Here is a 26,317-nt window from a genome sequence, read left to right on the forward strand (position 1 = left end):
AATGACATGTAGATGACCTTGAGAAAGGTTGCATGACATTTTTTTGGAAAATTGAATTTTCCTAAAACTAGCTGGAAGCTTCAAAACCATTTGAAACCACCATGTAGTCTGCGAAGTAAATTTCAGCTTGCCAACTCCATTTGATAAATTAATTTTGGGGAAATTTCAAGTTTCAAAAATCTACTGGAGGCTCCAGTAATTTTCAAAAAAGTCGCTGGAGGCTCTAAAATGACTTGAACCCATCTGAAGTCGGCTTCAGAAGGTGTTGAAATTGGAGTATAGAGTAAATTTCAGCTTTCCATCTCCATTTGATGAAATTTTGTGAAAATTTAAAGTTTCAAGAATCTGCTGGAGGCTTCAGGAATTTTCAAAAAGTCGCTAGACGCTCCAAAACGACTTGAAATTTACCTGCAGTACTTCGTAGCGTATTTAAATTAGTTTTTAGAATAAATTTCAGTTTTACAACTCCAATTTGATGGAATTTTTTGGGAATTTCGAGTTTCAAAAATCTGCTGGAGGCTCCACAACTGCTCAAAACGGGTTGAAACCGTTTTCAATCGATTTGGCATGTCGAAAATAGGGTTTATCCCAAATTTCAGTTTTCTTGGTGAATTTGGTAAAATTTTGATTTTTTTCCTCATTTTTGGCCTAAATTGGATTTTCAAAAATTCACCAAAAATCGAAAAACGCACTTTAGCACTTGAAATTTTGACAGGTGATACGTTTTTGCATGATCTTTCGATCTACCTTTGTAAGGTTTGAAAAATTTCGTGAAAGTCCTATGTTGAAACCCAAAATCTGTGATTTCGGCTGACCTATCAATCAAAATGGTCGCCATTTTGTAAGCAAGGCCAACTTTTTTTTGGGCAAGTTTGCTTTAAAATGTTCCTTAGGATGTCCCCTTTAAGAAAAAAGTTGTCCCGGAGGATCAGCGGGGGTGCAATTACTCTTGTTGTCATATGCCGGACTATAACGATGGATGAATCGATCATTTTTTCATCAGTTACTAATTTATAATCGAATTTCATCTGTCATTTCGATCAATTTGATAAACAATTTTTTTTCAAAATTCACCCTAGCTCCTGGTACTGTTCTTATACAGTTATACTTGGCCCTTCCGCCCTTCCCCAACTCACCCTCATTCTATCGTGTGTTCATTTGGCGAGCAAAAAAATGAAGACAACGTCCAGAAATACGAGCCAGCGCCACCAGTCTTCAAAAAAATCCCACCAAGGTCTCGGTTTCTCTTCCGTGTCTCTTCATTTTACTCTACTGTTGGTACTCGTACTCGTATTATGCGTCTGCGTTTGTGCGTTTATATACTCGTATGTACAACGTTCGCGAAAACCATACCAAAAATTCTCGTTTTTTACGTTAACCTTAGCCTTGAAAATTTGACTAACAGCCAATCCGTGTATCGGTTTCGAGAGGCCGGTCGTGCGATTTACGACGTTTTTACCTCCACGTATCGTATACGTATTTTATTATTTACGATTACGATTACGAGTAGAGTAGCACACTTTACACTTATATTGTCTTTGAAACAGCTACGAAGCTCGTAAACGATTAAAAATCGATCATACGGCTCGAAGACGCCGGTGCAGAGTTGTTAATGGGCATACTAAATACGAGTAACCTGGGTATCATTTTCTTCACTCAATTCCATGCAACGTTGTTGTAAACTTTTTACATAAATTGAAATGAATCGATATTAGTTGGCATGTGATTTTAGCCATTCAGTCAATGTCTTCTCACTACATACTCGTACATGTATAGTGACCATCGCGATCGTCGATTTTTCACGCGCGTGTCCGGTTTGTCGCAATTTTTCTCACCGTTAGGTTGGTTTTTTTGTTTTGTCGTTTCTGTCAACTCGTACAATGTACAACGCAGCTATAAGCGAACACCTGGCGACATTTTTTTTGCCGAGTAAGCTCTCGTTTTACTCCTCTGTTGGCTATATTTACACGTACCTAGCTGCCTACACACGTGTAATTTCGTTTCTTACTGCGATTTATCGACAACAATATGGATTCCAGATTGTTGATTTGTAATTCGGGCCTCGAAGGAAGTTATTTTTCCGTTTCACTTTCTCCCCTCCCACCAGCCACCGGTGGTGTTCTGCAGAACCACGAAGCATATCACCAATAACTGAACCTGGTAGACATTCGTTGGCAAATTAAAATTCATTTTCCAATTTGAAAAAAAACGCTTTTAATGTCCTCGAGGCTCGACTACACATCAAAAAACCATCAACTGCAACACTGTGCTTCAAAGGTAGGTATCTCAAAATCGCAAAATACAAGCCGCCAATTCAAACGTCAAAAACATGACGCAAACGTTTGTTTTATCTTTTAGAGCTCGGTATCGTATTCGTATCAAAAATAACAACGAGTCGATGTAAAAAAAATTGAAAATTGAATGGAAATAGCTTCGACAGCGGAACAAGCACATCACGTATTCAAACTCGATTAACAATATTTCCTGACGAGCATTTTCAGCATTTGATCATTGTCCCATCGTCGAGAGACCAATCAAATTCGTATACAGTACTCGTACGAAGCGTACTTAATTATGTACTCGATCAAAGAGAGAAAAAATTCTCTTATCTGACGCACAAAAACGAGAAAATGGCAGCGATAAACGAGCTAATTATCGAGTAAATAGACAAACAGCAGCGGCGTTAATTGAACACATCGTACGCTTCACTTGTTCATTGGTCGGTTTCTTTCAACCGTGACCCAAAATCATCGCGATAAAGTATTAAATTTATATTTATAAGGCAAGGTACGCCTTTGAAATGGCAACCACTGCAGCTTGAGACATTATCACTGTAGTTTAATATAATAAGTAGGTACAAACATTCTTTTTATCGTTTTTCAACGTATGCATTTGATTCTTTTCAGGTTCAATGAAATGATGGATGGACAGACAGCTGAATATCAGGAGATTGGAGAAAACTGCATTTGGTCATAGATGAAAGAAGCGTGATTTTTGGTATGATAAATTTTGAGGCTTGAATTGAGCCAGTTTCAAGACCAGGAGCCACTCGAGCTCCCCACTCCTTCGAGGAGGGTGGATTCCTGTGGATTGAGTTCAATCAGAGAGGTTGAGATCTCATTTTTTTTCCAACTGTTTGTATGTATCGTATACGAAGAGACCTGTAACTTTTCAATGAATTTGGCCCAAAAATTCTCTCAATTTTTGAAGCGAACATAACACAGATTCTAATTTGCTTCCACTCTTCTTCCTTCTCTTATAGCTGAATCATGCATTTTCCTCCAACTCTGACCGATATCAGTTCAACAAGATGATACGTATACATCTCTAGCCATCTAAAAATAAAAGTTTTTCTTATTTTACTCTCATTTAAAATTTCAGCGAGAGAAATGAATGACAACCGCGGATAGACAGACGTATTTCAATGACGTCATACGAGCAACGAGCGCGACTATTCAAGGACCAGGAAGTGTCGGGCTTCGCATTCGGTGATCGCTGCGCTGATGATTGCATTAAAAATAAGTATCGCGAGTAACTGACCGATACGATCGAGGGGGTGCGAGCCACAGCCACAGCGATTCGGCTCTCCGCTTTTGCCACGCCATCCCCATCGGCCATCGGGCTTTAATCGAGCACACATATCAGATCGAGACTATTTCATATTCGTATTCGCCAATTCGCCATTCGTAGCTGCGATACAATAAAAATGTAAATTTTTGCAACCTCTCAACCCGCCGCGCCACACTCTGCCCATCGAACGTGAATTTTTTAACACGCGATAAAAATAGCCCCGCATCTGGAGTACGTAGCGCCGGCCACCGGCCACCGCCGCACCCTCTCCTCCGCTCCTCTACCGCTGGCCTGTATATGTCTGCGTCAGTCATCGAGAGATGCTGCTATTCGAGTTTGTGAACTCCAACTCCGTCTTATTGGTCTTTCAGCTCGGGCTCGAGCATATATTTTTCCAGACCGAAGATGCGTGGTTTTAACCGAGACCGAAGGCGAATATACTGCGCAATTTATTACGCCCGACGCCGCCGCCGTCACCGCCGCCGCCGCAGTTTAAAATTTTCTACATCGCATCGTATTAATTAATACGATAGTCGAGGTCGCGGCCGCAGCATTACAGCATTAGCAGCTTCACACATCGTATGTACAAGTTTATGCAACACTCGTGGCATAGGCATCGAAAGGAATTTTTTTTAAAAATTTGCACCATCAACCAATCAACGAGTCGATGCTTTCGCCAAGGACACTGAAAAAGGTGCGATTTCGAAGGCTGCCATTCGGTTAGATCACGAGTATCTCTCTGGCAATGATTTTCTGCAAATTTAAAAATCTGACAAGTCTTTTTGAAATTAATTCGCCCGATACACATTTCCATCCTTTTTTCTCCGGGTACCTACATGTATTTTCAGAGACGATTTTCTCAAGATTGGGCCAGACTGCGAGACGAGAGTACACGTGGCCATGATAGTCCGATGACCGATTGTCCAGTGAAACCGCGGCCACATCACATGGGACAATGCTCTCAGTGCAACGCAGCAGCATTCGACTTTTTGCCCGATATTTCAGATCGAATTGAACCAAATTCACGCCATTTATGCCAAAGGCCAAGGACAAACCAAAGTTTTTCAAGCATGAACTGCATTTCGTGACACCAAGCACGAAATTTGATACATAAGATGAGCGAGGACTCGAAAAGAAATTTTTTGAAGCACGAGGACATTTGCCAAACTCCATAGAGAAGGCACAGAAGAATTTCAAAGGGCGGTTCGATTACCCATTTTTCAAAATTTGGTCGTCTGGCTGTTCTTGGGGGCATTTTCATACGATTTAACCCGCCTGAGTTCAAAAATCTTACTACTTACAAGATCCAAAAGGGATGAGTGTCTCAAATTCTAGATTTCCCAATTGAAAATGTTGCTTTTGTCACTCAAAAATACTCCAAAAATGATTTTTTTTGGACTTTGGACCACAAAACTTGAAATGTCGAGCTTCGAAGGAAAAATGCCAAATTCATTTTTGAAAACCTTCTGCCCAACCCTCAAATTGATTCCACAAGGGAAGCGCAATAATTAAATTTTCAAAAGACACAGCGTGGGTATCAAATTATTGGGTTTATAAAGGGCGGAGAACTTACTTTTGGAAACTCTTCAACTTCAAACTCGGAAATGGGCACCAAAAGGAAAGTAAAAAAAACTGAAAATTGAAAAAAAAACTACAAGGAGCTCAAAACCTGGGTTTTTAAAGCGCAGTATTCATTTTTGAAGACCACCATTTGACCTCAGACACCAAAAAAGGCTCCAAAGCAGAGGTACAAAACTGAAATTTTTCAACAAAAATACATGGTTATTAGTCCGGCATATGACAATAGGAGTAATTGCACCCCCCCGATCCTCCGGGACAACTTTTTTCTTAAAGGGACAGTCCTAAGGAACATTTCTAGCCCGTGTACTCAGAAAAAAAAGTGGCCCTACTTACAAAATGGCGGCCATTTTGATTGGCAGGTCAGCCGAAATCGCAGATTTTGCGTTTCAACATAGAACTTGCACGAATTTTTTCAAACTTTACAAAGGTAGATCGAAAGATTACGCTAAAATTTATCACCTGTCAAAATTTCAAGTGCTAAAGTGCGTTTTTCGATTTTTGGTGAATTTTTGAAAATCGAATTTAGGCCAATAATGACGGAAGAAATCAAAATTCTACCAAATTGACCGAGAAAGCTGAAATTTGGGATATACCCTATTTTCGACATGCCAAATCGATTGGAAACGGTTTCAACTCGTTTTGAGCAGTTCTGGAGCCTCCAGCAGATTTTTGAAACTTGAAATTTCCCCAAAATTAATTTATCAAATGAAGTTGGCAAGCTGAAATTTACTTCGCAGACCACACGGTGGTTTCAAATGGTTTTGAAGCTTCCAGCTACTTTTAGGAAATTTCTATTTCCAAAGAAACGTCATACAACCTTTCAAAAAGTTGCTTGGAGGCTCCAAAACGACTTAAAATTCACAAGCAGTCAACTTCGTAGCATATTGAAATAAGTTTGCAGAATGAATTTCGACTTTCCATCTTAGTTTGATGAAATTTTGGTGAAATTTCAAATTTCAAAAATCTACTGGAGGCTCCAGTAATTTTCAAAAAAGTCGTTGGAGGCTCTAAAATGACTTGAACCCACCATAAGTCGTTTTCAGAGGGTGTTAGAATTAGAGTGTAGAGTAAATTTCAGCTTTCCATCTCCATTTGATGAAATTATGTGAAAATTTAAAGTTTCAAAAATCTGCTGGAGGCTTTAGAAATTTTCACAAAGTCGCTGGAGGATCCAAAACGACTTGAAATTAACCTGCAGTACTTCGTAGCGTATTTAAATTGATTTTTAGAATAAATTTTATCTTTACAACTCCAATTTGATGGAATTTTGTGGGAATTTCGAGTTTCAAAAATCTGCTGGAGGCTCCAGAACTGCTCAAAACGGGTTGAAACCGTTTCCAATCGATTTGGCATGTCGAAAATAGGATATATCCCAAATTTCAGCTTTCTCGGTCAATTTGATAAAATTTTGATTTTTTCCCTCATTTTTTGGCTTAAATTCAATTTTCAAAAATTCACCAAAAATCGAAAAACGCACTTTAGTACTTGAAATTTTGACAGGTGATAAATTTTTGCATGATCTTTCGATCTACCTTTGTAAAGTTTGAAAAAGTTCGTGCAAGTCTTATGTTAAAACGCAAAATCTGCGATTTCGGCTGACCTGTCAATCAAACTGGCCGCCATTTTGTAAGTAAGGCCAACCTTTTTTTTTTTGGCAAGTTTGCTTTAAAATGTTCCTTAGGATGTCCCCTTGAAGAAAAAGGTTGTCCTGGAGGATCGGGGGGAGGTGCAATTACTCTTATTGTCATATGCCGGACTATATCGAAACCCAGATTTTTTCTGAACGCAGAATTCATTGTTGAAGATAATTTTACCCCAAATGCCAAAATTGGCTCCAAACCAAGGAAGGATGGGGGGGGGGGGGGTAAAATAACCAAAAATTAATGTAGCTGTTACATTAGTGGATACAAACAAAAACCTATTTCAAAATGTCATAAAGGAGGATCGAAAAACACACATGCTTGAAATACCAGTCATCTTTTTCATTTTTGAATTTCATACCTCCCCCATCCCCCCTCTATTAAAGTTAATTCTGATCTGCGGGGGCAAATGGTTAATGAAATTGATACGGAAATTAATTTTTCATAAAAAATGGAATAAAATATGCCCATTTTTGGCAACTTGGACTAAATTTTCAGCTGGTAAATTTCAAATTTGAAGCAGTCCTCATCCTCTCACCCCTCCCATATCTAGAAAGTGGTGACATTTTTAATCTCAGCGAGGTCGAATGACATGGAGATGACCTTGAGAATGGCCAGATGACCAAATACCCCCCTCCCCCTTCTTGGGGTTTGGCGAATGTCTTCCGTGCAGGAAAAAAATTCATTTTCGAGAATCATTAGCTACGTACATACGAAGGTACAGGTATGTATGGGTGGTAATATTCAGTTATACCGAATTACGTACTCGTAGTACTTACATACTTACATACATAGGTAAATTACGCGTGTTGCTGGTTGCGCTTCGTGCCCCTCCGCACCATGCCACGCCACGCCATCGCCACACCGGCGCCACCGCCACTGATTATTGAACGGCGTCAAGGACGAATTTGTTTCTTTTTTTCTCCGTCTAATTCGCTTCTCTTTCTCGCAAACGCGAGTTTTGTTTTTATCCCGAATAAGGCTACAATTTTTTCTCGCTTCGTTCGTCGTCGTCGTAATACGAGTACGAGTGGAACTCGCGTTAGTGCGCGTTTCTTGAAAATGAGAGAAAAAAAAACGCAGCTCGGCGTGTTTACATGTCACTCTCTTCCTCTTCTCTTTTCTTCGGAGTTCGGTGTTGATTGTTGACTGGCGATCTTGACAATTACGAGTACGAGCGTCATTCATAATACGCGAATCGCCGCTGTTCGTTTAAGAATGACGACGGAGGAAAAAAAAGAAAGAAAAGAAATGTACCAGGACCTTTCGCTGACCCGTTACACTACGTACTCGTACAAGCATATTTTCATCTTCATCGTTGTCACATCTTCAACGACGTCGTCGACGTGATACGTTTGTGTGACCTAAACAACGCCTAGCCAAACTTCATTTTTCGCAATTTTTTCCTTTTTTCTTTTTTGCGGTTTTTTAAAAACGTGTTTCATTCGATTTAATTTTCTTTCAACCGACACGAGCTATTTTATATCCGTTTTCCTGCTTCAACCTTCATCTCTGATACGAATACGCAACATCGAAACATCGCCGCCGAAATTTCGTGACGCAAATCGAGCGAATTTTTTTTTCCTCCTTCGCCTTTGACAGCATAAATAAAGGTTTTCTCCCCTCTACACTGTATACTTGGCTTCTTTTAGGCGCACCTGTAAATCTTCGTTCGCGTTTCCCGCGTTGGCGATTATTTTTATACACATAACTTATGTCGAAGTTTTCTAATATTTCACTCCTATATACCTGTTGCGATTGCGACCAAGACACAACGACACATGCTCCGAATGCCCGGGTTTTTTTTAGAGATTGGGAGCAGTGTCTTCTCTGATGAAAGTTTTAAATCGTAGGGCTTGAAATTTGATTATGAAATCTCACTTAATTTTGGCATCACAGGGTGTCTACCAAAACTCCCAGACCAAAAAAAAAAAAACACTCGAATTTACGAAAAAATTGATAAAATTTTAGCAAAACTTGACAACAATATTGATCAAAATTACTTGAAATTTTTTTTTCAATGCTGTGAAAAAAAAACAGTTGAAAAAAGATTACAAAAGGGTTCAATCAAACATGGCAAAATTTGAGTAAAATACAAAAAAAAAATCATAAAAATTATTGAAAATGAGGACAAACTGAAATGTCGTAAAATTGGGAGGAAATGAGTACTTATGGTTTTTTGAAAACGTTTCAATACCTTACCTATCGTGACTTATAATACCTACGACAACTACACGTACTCATGCCCAAATTACTCGTATGTAGAGTACCACGGGCACATAGGTAGAGACGAGGTACATGAACGCAGGAGCACGAGCGGCGCATTCGAGCCGCGATTATCTTTACGACCGAATGGCGAATACCCATACGATGATCACGTGCGAAATGAATTCGAAATGCGGATAATTTTCGAGTTTTTTCGAACCATTCACGTGTACATAAATTCCATCGCATCGAGCAGTGTCCGCACTCGGCTTAATATCGTGTTTCTATCTCGTACTTACTACTTACTCGTGTCAAGATAGCCTTCCTCTTGTGCTCTATTCCTTTCCCGAACGTTTTCCAATTCATACCTTTTCAATTATCGTATCTAGATAGACGTACTCGTGCGACATGTACCTAAGCTACATTGCCCTCGCACACTCGAGAGTACTGATTGGTTTAATGATCTGATTCAAAAATAGAACAGAATTGAAAAAATTGCCTCGCAAATTTTGTTTTCAATCGAAACTGCTCATAAGAGATTCCAGTTCGATTAGAAACATTCAACCGGTTTCCATTTTTCGATTCTCGATCACAAGAAGGGATCAACAACCCGACTAAGTACTTTAAAGAGAAAAAAAATCAGACACCCAACAGCCACTCGAAACGCTCAGAGCAGAACCTCATGCTTACTAGCATCAGCGATTCTCGAAGCATCCTAAATAAAGTCCACATCTTATAATATTGCAGGTCAGATCATTCACCACCACCACCACCATTGGCATCGTAGGGGGGCACGAGTACTTTGTAACATATACAAGCAGATTAGAATACATATAACCACAACAAATACACTTTAAGAGTAGAAGCGATAAACGTTGTACTTTTGGAATCAACCGAAATGATAACATCAGTTTTTACATTAGGTAGTTGACTACGTAAACGTAAACGTTTCGAATTCCGATACGGATACAGATACTTACAGGGAGACACACGATAACTATCAGTAAGCAATATTATAAGTTCATTAATCATTATCTCACGATAAGGCACCGATAGACTTGGAGGAACGAAGAGAAAAAAGAAAACTCCAAAAAAAACCTACTGCCCAACGATACCATACAAATCAATGTAAACCGGACACGTGTACTCGATTGCAACGATGAAAATGATCCAACTCATAAAAAAGATGTACATACAAGAACTCGAGAAATTCGCAATACAGCATGCTGCTGCCATTACTGCCTCTGCTGTACATTGTGCATACTCGTACGTACTCGTATAGTACGAATAAAATCAAACATTCGCCAATGACAGCTACCGAATAATAAAAATACTAAACGCGAAACGTGTCATCGGCGAAGGTGATGAGAAAAGTATCGGGTGTTTCGCAAAGAACGTCGAAACGTCCACGTTTAAGCGACAGTTTGAATTTTTAATGCCGCTGGGCGTGTAGACATTAGACGAGTCGATGGAATTGGAAAATTTTCACGTCTAAAATAATCATCCCCTACAGGTAAACTTGAACAGAAATTTTTTGATTTTCCATATTTTAATGACCCCTCCCTCCACCCCACCCCCTAATCGGAGAATCCATCAAGGAGAACCATATCGTTTGGGAGACCGAGGAATGTTTTTCATTAAAGGGGAGAGGAGAGGGGAAGAAATTTATTTTTCTGATTCAAACTTTGAACATTTCTCAAGTTTGAACAGTAAGTTTTTTATTTGAAAAAAAAGCAAATAATCCGAGGGAGAGGAGGGGGGGGAGGGCAAACGTTCTTAAAAATGTGTAATTCCAAGTTTCAAAAATCTACAAATGAGTTCTTTTCCACAAAATTTTTCAAAATTCCAGAAAAAGGAAAAATGAATTTGAAAATTCGAAGTGAAACAAGCAGGACTTTTGCAGTACATGCAGGATCGTTAGACACACCGAAGAATTTTTTTGAAAGCGAGAGGGGGAGCAAAAAATGTTTTTCGTAACTTTGAAATGAAATCCAAAAATTTTTGATAAAATTGCGATTCTAGTTCGAAAAAGGTAAAGGCTGGAAAGGTCATCCTTTTTTCTTCGTGCAATTGACAACAAGTCGTTCAGACATTTTTTCTCATGTCGAAACATGAAAAACTGACAAAATGAAAAAAATTCAAAATTTCACAAAATTGACCTAGAAAGTTGAAATTTAGGATATGTTTCTTTTTCGATATCCTGAATCGATTGTGAATGGTTTTGAGCTGTTCTAAAGCCTTCAACAAATTTTCGAAAATTGAAATTACCACAAAGTTTGACTCATTGAAGTTGGAAAGCTAATAAAAACTCACTTCATACCCTAATTTCAACAGTTTCGTCTTTCCAACTTCATTTGGTAAATTTTTTTGAAATTTTAACAATGAAAAATCTGTCGAAAGTCTCCAAAACTGCTCTAACCGGTTCGAAACCGTTTCTAATTGATTCTGGTAGTTGAAAATAGGGCACATACCAAATTTCAGCTTTCTGCGCTAATTTATTGAAATTTTGATTTTATTCCCTATTTTTGAACAATGTAAATATGATTTTGAAATTTCAATTTACGTTGGTGGGATGTTTTCTTCCAATTTACTCCACCCCCTCCTCCCCCACCGCCCACGTAAAAAATAATTCGAATTTTTCAAAACAGGAAAACCCCATCAACCGTGAGAATTCCACAAAATGTTTTCCAACAAATCCGCCAACACACGAAGCAAAAAGCAAAACACGAATTACACTCGACTTTCGTCTTCATCATCGCTATACGGAACACCCTGTACTTTAATCTTTCTATCAACACTTCCATCCGGCGAAATTTTCCCAACGTTGGGAATTAAAAATTGAAAAACTTTTTTTTTCAGCTCTTTCGTAATAAATTATCAAGAATTATAAAACTCGAGCCTTCCTTTTGTAATAATAATAAAGACTACGAAAGTTGAACTTTGATCGTATCCCTGGAGCGTGCAACTCCTTTGAGCTTTTTGCTAAAAACGCGGCGCGGCGCGGCGGAACGACGAAGCTGAAGCTTTTCCGGTAACCTGACATCAAAAAGTTTAAAATCAATTTCGTTAAAATTTCATCTACTCGCGGCTCGAATTCATTTAATTATACGTTCGAGCGAAAAGACTCCTACGTAGTACGTAACTCTAACTAAAATACCAACTACGTATTACGTAATATACGTAGGCCAATGTTTATTTTCACGGGCAAAGCAAAAATTCATCTGTATACTCTCGTAACATAACAATGATTTTAGTCGCAGTCGCAGTTATCGCAGGTAATCGAGCATGTTGTAGTTGGTCTAGGTAGAAGTACATAATTCGCTTTCGTGAGTCGACTACCTACTACGTCATCGATGACGTTATCGTCATGCGACAACGACAATCGACAAACGCGACGGTGAAAATTAGCCAGCTTTTTTTTCAGCCTCGACGTTTTTCAAGGCCTCAAGAGGGTACCCAGCTACCTACTGTACCTTACCTAACTGCCTATCTCTACCCAGCTGCCCACACGACTACACCATACACCATACCGCATCACGCGTGCGTTCAAGGATATGACACATTTATTTTATACAGCCCCATTTTTTCAACCCCTTTTTCGTTTTTAAAGCCACTCAAAATATAACGAGATGATTTATAAAATTATTGAAAAAATTATGAACACGTGCGGAGGAAAATTAACCCTTTGAATTTGTAAACATTCAAAAAGTTCCCTTGTCCATAGACACTCCAATCAGGACGGTTTTTACCTCAGCTCAGCTGACAAAAGGAGGCATGACTTGTATTGTATGTATGATAGTTGCATTACAGCAAGCGATAGCCAAGCTTTTAATTAATCCAGTTATATTCCATATCGGCGGATACTGGAGTAATGTTTAATGCAATCTGGACTAGTTGAACGCTGCCGATGCCCGATGGCCGATGGGAGTAGCCAGAACAGATGACAGAGGCAGAGGGGCAAGTAGAGGTAGACAGACACTTTTCGTCCAAGCGCGGAGCATCGTTTTTCTTTTCGTTCGCAGCCACCAGCCAGACACGTAATTTTATCATCTCACAGCCGAACGACTTTTTGGAGTGAAATCGATATTCGCTGTAGCCTGTAGGCCGATAAAAAGTTACGCCAGTACAATGACGCACATATACTAAACCGAATCAAGTCGAACTACTAAAAAGATAATTTATAAATTATATTATAAGTTCCGTATCAGCGACCATCATCATTAGATATATCGTCATCTTCTTCTTGTTACTATTAGTCGTTATGTAGCCAGGTTTAGTGAGTTTTTAATTCGATCAGCTTTAAATTAGCCTTCGAGCCAGATGAATATGGTAATCAGCAGTGGCGACGATGGCGATGGCGGCGGCGGCGGCGGCGAGTGTAGAACGTTAACGGCCAAAACCGCTACATCAACTATACTCGTATAAAACGTAATAAGCTGACCTAAAAGAAATGATAAGAAATCGATTTGTGTTTCTCCTCCGTATAGGTATCGTATACGAAATTCCAATACACCTAAATCAAACGCCATTCAAACTCGACAACGACTCCACCTGCCACTGCCTCTGCCTCCCATATTGGTACACAGTTTGCCAAAATTTAAGTATAAGTAACCCCTTTCAAAAGAAGCAACACCAACACCACCATCTCCATCGCCATCGCAGCGTCGTCGTCGCTCAAAATTACGACGCGAAATTTTCAAGGACGTTGGTTTCGAAGCGTGCCTCACACAGTAGGCTCTATACGTTTATACCAGGTCGATCAACAACGAGAAAGGGGATCAGAGACGACGGTCACCCTACTTCTTTTCCTTCTTTTTTTTCTTCCAATTTACTTTTTCAGCCATCGTCGATAATTCTCGATCGAGAGAAATTCTCATTTCGATACGAATTAAGGCTGAATCGGCGTAGACAACTCCGAGTGTACTTTTCGACCAATACACGTTATCAACATTGGCTTTAGTAGGAAAAAAAATTGGCGTACGTTCAAAAATCGCGCGTAATATTTTCAAAAAAGTTGAAGCGACGTAATTTTTCTCCGAAAATAGATTGTATTTGGAAAGCCCTGTGGTATTCGTTTTTTTAAAATTGTATTACGGAAAAGACAGATAGGTGTTTAAACTAAGTAGGCTTTGCCAACTGACACTAACATAAGTACACAGATATCAAGTACAAGGACGCTTATCAGCTATTGAAGGTATCGCAAATGGCTCGTGTTTATGCCTCGAAGTCGATTTTTTCAGCACGTTTTCAGCATTTGATTACTATGTGCATTAATGTGCCTTGAAAAATTTGCTGAAACAGGGACTCAAAACAAAATGTTATTTGCCCAGAGAGGCCTAGCACGTAGAATAGCCAGGGCGTATCGTACTGCTACTACTGACAAGGTTTTAGTCATCGCAAGCACCCCCCCCCCCTCTGTTTATCTTAAAGCCATGGAACTTGGGATTTTGTATTTTACCAAGAAAAGATAATGATCACATAGTCTACGAATGTCTGTATTCTTTGCCTATTACATCCAAATGTGTCATTCTGCAGGTAATGGGCCCATTTGGTCGATATTGGATTATGGGTGGGGGGGGGGTGAAGTAGACCTCCCCGGAGAAATCATATGAGCTGGATAGAAGCCCAAAAAGTGCAAGAAAACCCTCAAAAAAATCCATAATTGAAAATTAGAAAAGTTTAACTTTTGAGAAAATTGCCTTCAAAGTTTTTTTTCTAAAAAAAACTAATTTCGTGTAATCCCAAAACCTTTATACCTAAAATTGAAGATTATTGTTTCTGATGTCAAATATTACTACCCCACCTGCAATAGCGATTTTTTTTACTCAATCTTTTCATATTATTTATGAACATTTTAAGCCTGAAAAACAATGATTTAATTAATTAAAATTTTGCATAAAAATTCATTACTCTGTTCAAAAGCAGAAAAAAATGATTAAATTACATTTTCTGTCAAAATTCAACTTGTAAAAATAAAAATTGTAAAAAAAATTTTTCAAAAATTTCTTCCCGAGGTGTGATTTGAACCAACACCTCTGATTCCGAAATCCATCGCAAATGCCATGCAGATACTGCTGCAGCTAGCAAAATCGTGTTTTTGAGTGGTATACATGTTGCCACTGGCAACTAGGTGCAGTATAATTTGGAGGGTATTTTTTTGGAAGCAAATTTACCGCGAAAAAAAAATCGACCAAATGGGCCCTTCTTAGAAAAACTTTAGTTCTGTTTTTCTCCGCTTGGGGCGCACCTGCGGCCTTGATACATTAACACGCGATAGTTGGATATATGTTCTACATCAAAATCCATCAAAACCTTGATTATCGATCCTCTCAACTTTTTCACTAAAAACACGATTATCTCGATAAATAGAAGCGACCAAATGGGCCCATTACCTACAGAATGACACAAATATGAGTTTACAGACCAAACAAATAAGAAGATTATTTTTAATGAAAGGTTCGATGATTTTGCTAAGGAATTGGTTATGTGGCTCATCAAGTTTAACTCTGAATACGAGGCTCATTTACATAGACTAGCAAGACTAGCTGACTCAGACAGTGGCTAGTATGCCAATTAGGACTAATATGGAATAGGTATTCTTCTCTTCTCTAAGTTGAGAGGTCACTCCCATTCGTTTTTATTTTGTTCATTTTATGTGGGGTGACTCCATTGACTTTTTAGATATGGACTGCTAGCAGCCCATAAGCTTAACATATGGCTATTGTCTTGAACATATTAAGTTGAGGGTTGCAATCTGCGCATGCGCCAGCTCTGTTATGACTATTGATGGGATATTATCGATATTTCGGGATATCGATATCGTCAAAATATCGGAGGTCTCATATCGATATATATCGGATGTTTTTGACGTTCCTAAAAATACCATAAAACAGCTGATTTTTGATGAAAAGAGAAACTGAATCATCTCTAAGCTGTTTGTATTCCTTATTTTTTGTTTTTTCAGTATCTAGCTACCTTATATTTGGCGATTTTTAAAATAATGATGACATTAATGACGTAATGTCAACATTTCATCATTCTACAGATATGGCCCATGGCTACCATTAATACCTGTGATAATCACTATTTTACTCTGAAAGACTCTGAAAATGCTCAAAAAGAGCAAAAAACACCTCGCACAATTTATTTGCGGGATTTTTGCATAATTTTTAAAAATTTTCCGATAATCGATTATCGGATTCCAAATATCGATATATATCGACGGCGGCAAATATCGATATATATCGATAAATATCGATAATATCCCACCACTAGTTATGACGTTATACCACCCAGGTATGGTTACACAGAGGTGCGGGAGGTATAACCAGTGGCGTAGCCAGGGGACCAAGGGGGCCATGCCCCCCTTGCGAGCAAAAATTTGAAAGAAAACATGCAAAAATGGACGTTTTTTTGTCGTTTGAACTCATTTTTTCTAAAAATTTTTGCTCTCGCGAAGCAGTAATTTTACCTTGTATTTTCATGAAATCACCACACATCACAATAGATTTCCAGAAAATTACCCCTCATTTCAATTTTTTATGCCTAAAAGTCTGGTTTTGCCCCCTCCTTGAGAAAATCCTGACTACGCCACTGGGTATAACGTTGTCACCTGGTACGTCGTACGTCGTAATTTTTCAGATTCCAGCATGCGCAGAAGCCAAACCTCTCGATTAATTGATGAACTATGTTCAAGACCATTGGCTTATGTACCACTAGCAGTCCATATCTAAAAAGTTAATGGGTGACTCTCCTTCCCTAGTTTTCCTTCTTTATACCACGTTGATAGTACTTAATTTTCCTTTGTTGGTCTGGCTAAGACTCTGGTAGGTTTTATGATTGGGAAGATGAGGGTGAGATCAGATGAGAAATTAGCTCCGTGATGCGGCTTGATTTTGATGTATGCTGTCACACATACTACAACAGTGATGTCATAGTGGGGCTTACATCCTTCCTTACCATCTTTATTATCCAGATGGTGTCTGGTGCTGTTGAGGTTATACTCTGACTGTTTGAACCACACATTGATAGGCGTTCATGCCCACAAGTGTTGCCTTTACTCGTGGGATACGTGTATCTTTGAGCCAAATTAGAGGCTGATCTGCAACAGGGGCTTTCACGGTGCTGGAACTCATCATCCATCATCTATTCCATCTCAATTTTTGACAACCTTCTGATTTACTTATAAAGTGAAGCAGACTACAACAAATACAACAGTGCCTTGCCTAACTAAGCCTGTGAATCCATCTTATGCTATATTGTTGTGCTACATTACTATTTTACGTTGTATATCTACCATGCTTGAAACTAATAAATATGTCAAAGTGTTTCACTCAGTTTCAGATAGGCACATTTCAAAATTCAAATTTATCCCCAAAAATAAGCGACTTGCAAATTTTTAATCGCTGCGTAGAAACCTAGGTGGAGTGGTCTTGGATTTTGACGGAAATTGACATTAGGTCGACCCAAAATCCCAAATCCCATTTTTTGAACCCGGATTACTCCCCCCTCCCCCTCCACAAAAGAAGTTCGGACAGGAGATAGATTGAAAAAACACAATTTTTACAAACGTGGCATTTCTTTCATCGAGAGGACCCCTATATGTCTCCTCCAGAGCAAAATTATTTTCAGAGTGACTCTCAACCTGGATGGTCTCCACCAAATTTGGTCAACACCCCAACACATTTCTGATTCGCTATCGAAGGTTCATTCAAAATTTTATGCTTTACGCATCAATCTACTCGTAACAACTGCCACTATTATAACCCTTCGACTTTCACACCTTAAATTACCTACATACATCAATCTACCTAAATGAACGGTCTATAGTACTCGTAAATAAAAAAGAAAGTCGCTCGACGTCGACACTCACCTTCCATCCAGCTGAACTATTATTATCGCCTTTATCTTTGAAGTAGGGTACGTTATGAACCATCCACTCGTAGATCTGCGACAACGTCAATCTGTTTTCCGGCGAGGACGTAATGGCTTGAGTAATTAAATCGGCGTACGACAAATTGCCCCACGCGTTTCGCCGACTCGAGCCTTTTTTCAGCTGGTTACAATGAAACGAGGACGCGCCGATCGGCGATGTGTTGATCAATTCCGGTATAACGCTGCATTTTCCATCGAGGGGTAGATTTTCGGGTAGATCTGGGTTGACAGTCGGTGACATCGAAGTCTCCTCGAAATTTTCCGGTCTCGGCAGCGGCCATGTGTTCGAACGAGCCCGCTGCAAAGGCTCGAACGACGAATCTACTTCGCTCAGTGGGATATCCATGGTTGCCAAATCTTCAGCACCGCATATCCGAGTCGATCAATCAGGAAAGTCGAAAGTTTAGCTGTGGGCAAAAGAAAACAAAAAACAACAAAATTAGATAAAATAGAGGATAGGATAGATTTTAACCGAAATGAAATAGGTACCTAATTCCTACTTTTATTATTAACGCGCAATAGATCGACTACATTACGGTGAAGGGAGGGGGTTGAGGGGATGTAATTTGCGGTTTTATTACACGGTCGTAAAAGAACGAGAATTTCATTTATCGCGACGAAAATTTTCAAATCGAACGAATCGTTGGAACGCGACAGTTGAAATTTTCGCAATTCGAGTAAATTTTGCTATAGTCTCGCAACCGCATCAAACAGCAGTAGACACTAGACAGATAAATTTATGGCAATTGGCCATTGACCACGTCCGTTCATCGTGCAGGTTTCCGCCAATATTCATTCGACTCTCGAGGACCAGTTTAGTTGGTCGATTAGCCTCCCAATAAATGTCCCCGTTTCGATGTCATCACCGTGGATAAAAAATACGATTATTTCTACGCCACGCAGTAAACGTTCAAACTTACAAGAGTCTACCTGAGCGAAAAATCTTCACCGACGTGAATCGACAATCGACCTTGTCTTCAACTTATTTCATTCCACGTTCGAGAAGTGAAAAAAAAAAATCCGAGCAAATTTAATAACACACACGGTGTACTTAGGCGTGAACCATATGTACTTGTACGTAAAATACATATACGAGTAGATAAGAGCAGAGATTCGCTTCCGCAAAAGAACTTCGGAATTACCTCGCGACCTTTCAACTCATCAGCTCGTTCCATCCATACAGCTTATCGCATTTTGACAGATACCGTGTGGCGTGTATTATGTTTCGTTTCGTAATACGAGTATACCATAATATTATCTTTTGGGTTATCCGTGTTTCTAGGCTTTTTTCGTTTTCCTTCTTTATTTATTTTTTCTTTCACGCTTAAAAATATTTCTCAAAACTGTACAGTGTACACAGTAACAAAGGTTACTTTTGGTTGTTCCATTCGGCAATCATTACTACTATTTCATCAATTTTGAGTAGAACGATGTAACATTCGAGAAACGTGTTCGGGTCATTTTTTAAAGATCCGAATAATTTGGCAAAAACTTTTGAAAATTCAATATTTTTAAAGCAGTGCTGCAAGGTCACAGTTTGATCTGACGATTATCATTATAAAAACAAAATTGTCAAAATTCAACGAACGATTTATCAGTTTCGATGACACTGATTTAGATTATGATCGATTCAATTCTCGCGTAACTGTTCAAAATATTGGTTTTGGTTTCGATTCGACTTCACTCGAGTGGACTTCAGCCAGCTTACCAGCTGATTAACAAGAAAAAATCTGTCATCATTGAGTGATAAAAAAAATTATAAAAAAAGTGTAGCTGTGACAATTATTTAAATTCCACCAATGGATCATCACTTCATCAGTCATCACACACGCATCATTTTTTACAATTCCTAATAGGGATGTGAAATCAATATTACCAACGAGAGTTTTTCATTTTGATGCAATACGATGCTACCTTTTTTTTTTTTTTTGCAGGAAACAGATCAATGCAAAAGGAAACATATCAAATTTCAAAATTAAAACTTTCAAAAATTCACCAAACATTTTACAGTTTTGAGCTGATAAAGTTTCAGTAACGAGAGTAGTTGAAAGGATTTTTTTTCTCCCAAAAATTCTATTCTTGCTGAAATTAAAATCAAAGGCCATCTTGTATAGTTTTCTAGAAATGAATCCTGCTATTTTTGCTCATTTTCGTATAGTTTTAATAAATTTTGTAAATATTTAGTGTGACTTTTGAACTTTGAAAATTTTTCAAAATCTTTTTACAATTTTAAAAAAATGCAGTTTAATTTTTAGAACGAAAATATTGGCGATGAGAGTTCGAAATTAATACCTACTAAAATCTAATTTCCGAGTATAATTTAGGAAAAATGAATTTTAATTATCAAAATGAAAACTGAAGATGAGAATTTGAAATGAATACAAATTCAAAAATTTGATTGAAAATATTCGCGGTTTCAGAACTTAAAGATTTAGTATGTATCTATTCATTTCAAATTTTCATCATCAATTAAAATTAAAATGCGTTGTCTCTAAATATGTAAATTGTAAAATAATTTTAAAAATTTTCACTCGAAAATAAAAATGGAAGCAATTTATACTTGCTTAGGTACAAATAAAAATTTCAAAGCTGAATTTCATTTCAGAAATTATTTTTTGGAATTCTCATTCAAAAGTGAGGTTTACGTAGTTGAATTTCTTATGTTTTAAATTGTTTTCACTTTTATTTTCGGCTGAAAATTCTCAAACATTATTTTACGATTTGAAATTTACATTTTAATTCTTAAAATGAAAATTGATGGTGAGAATTGAAGATAAAATTATATAAAGCGATTTTTGCATCTTTCTGCGCCACTTTTACAGAAATACTGCAATGTTAATTCGATTGTAACAAATAAAACCGGTTCTGCATGATAATCCTGTAAATTCAAGACATTATTCTTCAAAGATTTATGAAATTTTTCACAACATAAACAGCTTTTGAAAGAAATTTTTGCATCAAGTATTCTGTACCATTTTGATGATCATAAACTAATTTTGTTTCAGTTCATAACCAATAAAGTTATTTCATCTTTTTTTTTTTTTTACTTGAAAAAACTTCCTTTTCCTATTATTTTGTTAAATTCTTCAGAATTTTACCAAAATTTATGCACCTTTCTTCCCCATTTTTAAAGCAACTTTTGCCATTTTTCTGTGCCATTGAGACGATAATCATGCAATTTAGTTCCAATTTGTTACAAATAAAGTCAATTTAGACAATTATTGGTACATATTTCAAGAACATCTTTGTATGTACTACACATTTCACCGATTTTCTTGATTTCAAAGAAATTTTTCAATTTGGAAATAACACTTCACTTTTTAGTTTACTTCATTTCTGCTGCTTTTATGAGGGGTGGATGGAGGGGGGAGGGGGTAGAATACATTGATCAATAAGCGCGTTGTCAAATTTTTCAGAATTTTAGCAACACTTGGTCTATTTTTGGGCCATTCCATATCAACTCAACCAACGTTTTTGAGTCATGTCTTTCGATTTCGCTCAAATTTTGTTTACAATATATACCCACCCAGTAAGTAAGAACCACGCAATTAGTTTGGTCCAAGCCTCCTCAGAGGGCGGTTGGGGGGGGGTTCCATTATTTCACATTGTCTCGAGGTACTCAACTTCAGCAGCCCATTCCTCCAAAACTATGATACTTTGATCAAAACTGAATTCACAGTTTGAAAGGGCATTGAATTTTGAATTTTTTAAGCATTTTGAAATTTGCAAAAGTTGAAAGTTGAACTTTCAAATTAAAAGTTCAAATTTCAAAATGGCGCTGTAAGTGCAGGGAGCTACCATTTAAAATTTTGAAAAAATTTCCGTAGATGTATCTTTTGATGCTTTTTCGAAATATTCAAGTTTCGAGATGGGATCTCTCAATGGAGGGGGAGCACCCCCACCCTAAATTTTGGGCAAAACTTCCGAAAGAAAATCTGGGGCATGTGATACATCGAATTGTATGTTTTTGGTGACGCTGAACACGAATATGCCGTCAGATTTTTGATAGGACCCCATCCACGCCCCCCAGCCCCTCCCCAAAGGGGATGACCCCCCCCCAAAAATGGTTTCATTCGTGTGACACATGAAATATTAATAGTATGTTTTCGATATCGCTGAACACAAATATTGCCTTAGTTTTTCGATTCGACTTCACCCATGGTCCCCAGAACCTCCCCCAATAGGCGAATGTCCAAAAAAATTGTTGGGGGCCGTGGATGGGGTCCAATCACAATTCTGACGTCATATTCGTGTTCAGCGTCATCAAAAACATAGAACTCAATACATCACATGCCCCAGATTTTCTTTCGAAAGTATTGCCCAAAATTTAGGGTGGGGGTGCTCCCCCTCCATTGAGAGATCCCATCTCGAAACTTGAATATTTCGAAAAAGCATCAAAAGATACATCTACGGAAATTTTTTCAGAATTTTAAATGGTAGCTCCCACTTATAGCGCCATTTTGAAATTTGAACTTTCAATTTGAAGTTCAACATTCAACTTTTGAACATTTCAAAATGCTTAAAAAGTTCTAAATGCAATGCCCTTTTGAACTGTGAAATCAGTTTTGATCAAAGTATCATAGTTTTGTACCTCGAGACAATGTGAAATTAATGGAACCCCCCCACCCGCCCCCTGAGGGTGCTGAGACCAAACTGATTGTTTGGTTCTTACTTACTGGGTGGGTACATATATATTGTAAAAAAAAATTGAGCGAAATCGAAAGACATGACTCTCAAAATTGCCTTTTTTTGGTTGAGTTGACATGGAATGACCCTTTTGCATCTAATGATATTTCCTCAAATTTGTTTCAGAGTCTTTCCATCAACACCATAATACCTCTTCCTTTTCCATTCTTGAGTAGGGCCAGGGCGACTAGTTTTTCAAAAATATGAGTTTGCATGACTTTTTCATAGTTTTTACGAATTTTTCCAATTTATCAGAACTCTAAAATATCGAAGGGAGGTTAAATGTTCTCAAAAATTTGAAAATTAGCATTCCAAGAATTTTTCTACCCGTACATTTTAGCACCACGCTGACTGTTTCCGAACCCAAACAAAATACATGGAAAGTGAACCTTAAGCTGAAATTTTGCCTTTGAAGAGCAACCCCCCGCTCCCCTCCCAACAGACATCATTTAGCGATTTGGAAACCATCCTATTAGACATCACATTTTCGCCCATGGTGAAACTGAAAATTAGCAATCCACCGAAAATAGAACCAACAACGCCATTTCGATTTCGTCGAAGAACAGGAACAGCTCTCGCACAAGCGTATATGTCATGCCTGCTTGATACGAGTCGAGTAGTTGATGTTGATACACATCGAATGGTATGAAAAAAAAAATTACTCGAGTTGATCATTATCCGCAACGCTCAATTAGTACAATATAAAATCGCGCATACAGATTTTTCGTGTTCATTTTACTCATTAATTAGCTTATTAACGATCCACCATTACCATTAAGAGGCAAAAATTCCGCCCATTCCTCGCACCGATTATAATGGTTTTTTACGAACGATAAATACGACTGAAAATACCGACCGACACGTGAGGGGCCTGCTACGTTATTCGGAGTGAATAATTTTGAGGTATTTTTTTTTTGTTCAGAATCGTTCGTTTAAGATGCTCTATTATATAGATATTAAGTAATTTAAAATTCATCAACATGGCTATAGACGATTCGCTTCAATTTTCATAAACGAATGAGAACTCGAAAATTATCAGAACCAGGACTCAGTACTCCCCCTCAAAAAATACCAAAGCAATACCTTTGCTCGAAACGAAGACGAAATACTGCAAAAAAATTACCATCACGATGGATTTTTCCAGAGAAACATTTCAAACCCGGAAAATATAGACAGATCTCGCCAAATGACCTCATTTTCCCGCCGAAAAAACTCGCATCAAACCTCCAAATAAGCAAAAACGTAACACATCGTGCGTTTATGCTCGTCCTAACACATCCGGACCCGCATATTACACGTTGTAAAGTATAAATTAATAATACGAGTACGATACGTTTCTTTCTCGAAATTTGTTCGCCACTATCGTCTATCGCTCCTCCATCCTATCTTCCATCGACAAAAACTAATCACCAGGAACGAAAAATTTGCCGATGATTTAATTTCGCGGAATTTGACCGCCGTTATCACTTTCGCCCATCGCAGATAAGAAATATTGCGTGGTCGCTCGCGTCGTGGCACCACTGATACGCGAACCGTACCGTACCTACACTTCTCTCGCTGTAATATTTGTAAACATTAAATTCCAAAACACGTTCGACGTCTAAGAATGGACTGTTTTTTGCGCCAATTCCAATTTACAATTGAGTCGTGTATTTTCGAAAGAAAAATAAAAGCACGTCGTGGTTTTTTTCTCTTGTTCTATCGAGTGGAAGGTTCAGTTTATTCGTATTTTCCGATAGGATAAGTCGAATTAATTCCAATGGCGAAAAGTTCTGGTTTTGAGCTACATGATTGACACATGGATCGGTGAGATGAGGCGACGACGACGACGATGGGATTGGGAATGCGAAACATTATCAATATACGTATACCTAAAACGTTTTTTTTTATTTTTTTTTATTCGTATGTACTTAGCGATAAGTTGGAAATTTATCTCTGAACCATTACTCGATTATTACCAAGTACCATACACCATACGTATACGTACATATATACGAGCTCGAGCACAATACATACGTAGTGATATCGCGTTATACGAGTAATACTCGTACGGTTGTGTGTGAGGCGAAGGCGATAAGAGAAGCGGCGAAAACGCGAATGCGAAATATAATATTAAGTAATTGTAAACGCGAATGTACGAATCTTTTTCAACGTGATAATAAAGTAGCTCGTCGTCATCACACACATACGAGTATAGGATGGCCAACAGTGGCAAAAATAATACGTATATTAATCGAGATAACGATACGATGAGCATATTGAGCATTCGGATTCGGCACAGGGCACAGGCACAGCAGCGTACGATACGATACGAGTATGTACGTCGAACACGTTGGAATTTTCTAAACGTAGGTAGTCGTAAGGGCTACGTAAGTGGTTCTCTTATCACTACTCCAAGTCGACTCTTAAGCTAATCGTAAGGTTAACGTTAATACAATATAAGGTGACGAGATTTACATACCTGCCTTGTATGTACACTGTGTACAGTATTCACGACGAAATAAACCAAGGCGTGACTACCACAATAACAACGTGTTTACACATACAACTTTGAACTTATAAAAAAAAAAGCCACACACAAAAATTTCAACTAATTAGTTACTCGGCTAACGTAATAATTAAAACAATACGAGCACCGGAGCACGGAACCGCACAAACACAAATTGCGAATTGAAAATTTATACAAATCAAGGTATATGTATAGGTAAGTAAATTACGTATTAGGTAAGGGTCGATTGGTAAAATTCAAAATCGACGAAACTTTCGTATTCGTAAAATAACGCCAACGCCGAAACCGCGAAACAAGTGTACGAGTACGAGTACAAAAAAAACCGCACGGTAATCGTAAAGATAACACTGAACAGCGCAGAAGAGAATAGCACTGGCACTAGCACAACAGCCAACACCAAACTACACAGCACACAGTAGTCGCAGTTACTACGATTTACTATTTTACTATAATAAAATATAAAAACTACGCAACAGATACCATAAGTTGACACGAGCGCACGCGCGCACACTTGCACACTTGCACACAACTCAACGTGAGTAAGGTAAGTACAAGTCGAGTTGTTCTGTACGTATACGTACTGTGTTGTGCTGCGCTGCTATCACTCGGCTCACTCGCTACTACTGATATGCTCTACACTCTACAGCTACGCAGCAGTGTTTATTACCACCACCGACACCGACACCGACGACTACCACAATCGTAATTCAGCGTACACACAAATACACAAACACACCACGACTAATATACACTCTGTGTATGAGCACATTGAGCAAGCTACGGAGCTTTGAAAACCATCACCAACACCAACGTATTACGTCTACGTAGTTCTACTTCTACACAGTGAGCCAGCGGCGAGGAGAGCGTAGTCGAGCCTCGCGCCTGCGCCAGCTCGCCGTGGTGGCAGGTTTTCGGCGATCGCGGATCGCGGGCGATTGAATTCCATTGAATTCCTTCGCTGTCGTCGTCGTCATTCTTGCTCTTGCTTCTCTCCTTCTGCTCGCCAACTTGCTCCTTGACTTTTTTAGCCGGATTGAAATTTTTTCCCGCGAAAAATTCAAGCTATTGCTGATTGGTTACCGGCAGCAGCGACTCGCGAATCGTCAATTTTCTTCTTGGGCATCGCATTCGAGTCCACTCCAGCCATTTTCGAGATGATTCGTTTTCAATTCAGTATCATTCCAGTTCCACA

At 38.5% G+C, this 26,317-nt stretch overlaps 1 protein-coding gene across 1 annotated transcript in view; it reads right to left on the reverse strand.

Moving 5' to 3' along the window:
- Positions 1 to 25,766, reverse strand: part of foxo (forkhead box, sub-group O) — a 100,176-nt gene extending 74,410 nt beyond the window's left edge. Inside the window, exons 1-2 of the mRNA XM_065364490.1 lie at positions 25,078 to 25,766; positions 17,869 to 18,337 (exon numbers count right to left, since the gene is read on the reverse strand). Of these exons, the coding sequence (XP_065220562.1) occupies positions 17,869 to 18,276 (408 nt within the window). The 5' untranslated portion in view covers positions 18,277 to 18,337; positions 25,078 to 25,766. The remainder of the gene's footprint in view (positions 1 to 17,868; positions 18,338 to 25,077) is intronic.
- Between the last annotated feature and the right edge of the window lie 551 nt (positions 25,767 to 26,317).

The sequence above is a fragment of the Planococcus citri genome, chromosome 4 (assembly GCF_950023065.1).
Source record: "Planococcus citri chromosome 4, ihPlaCitr1.1, whole genome shotgun sequence".
Classification (NCBI taxonomy): Eukaryota; Metazoa; Arthropoda; class Insecta; order Hemiptera; family Pseudococcidae; genus Planococcus; species Planococcus citri.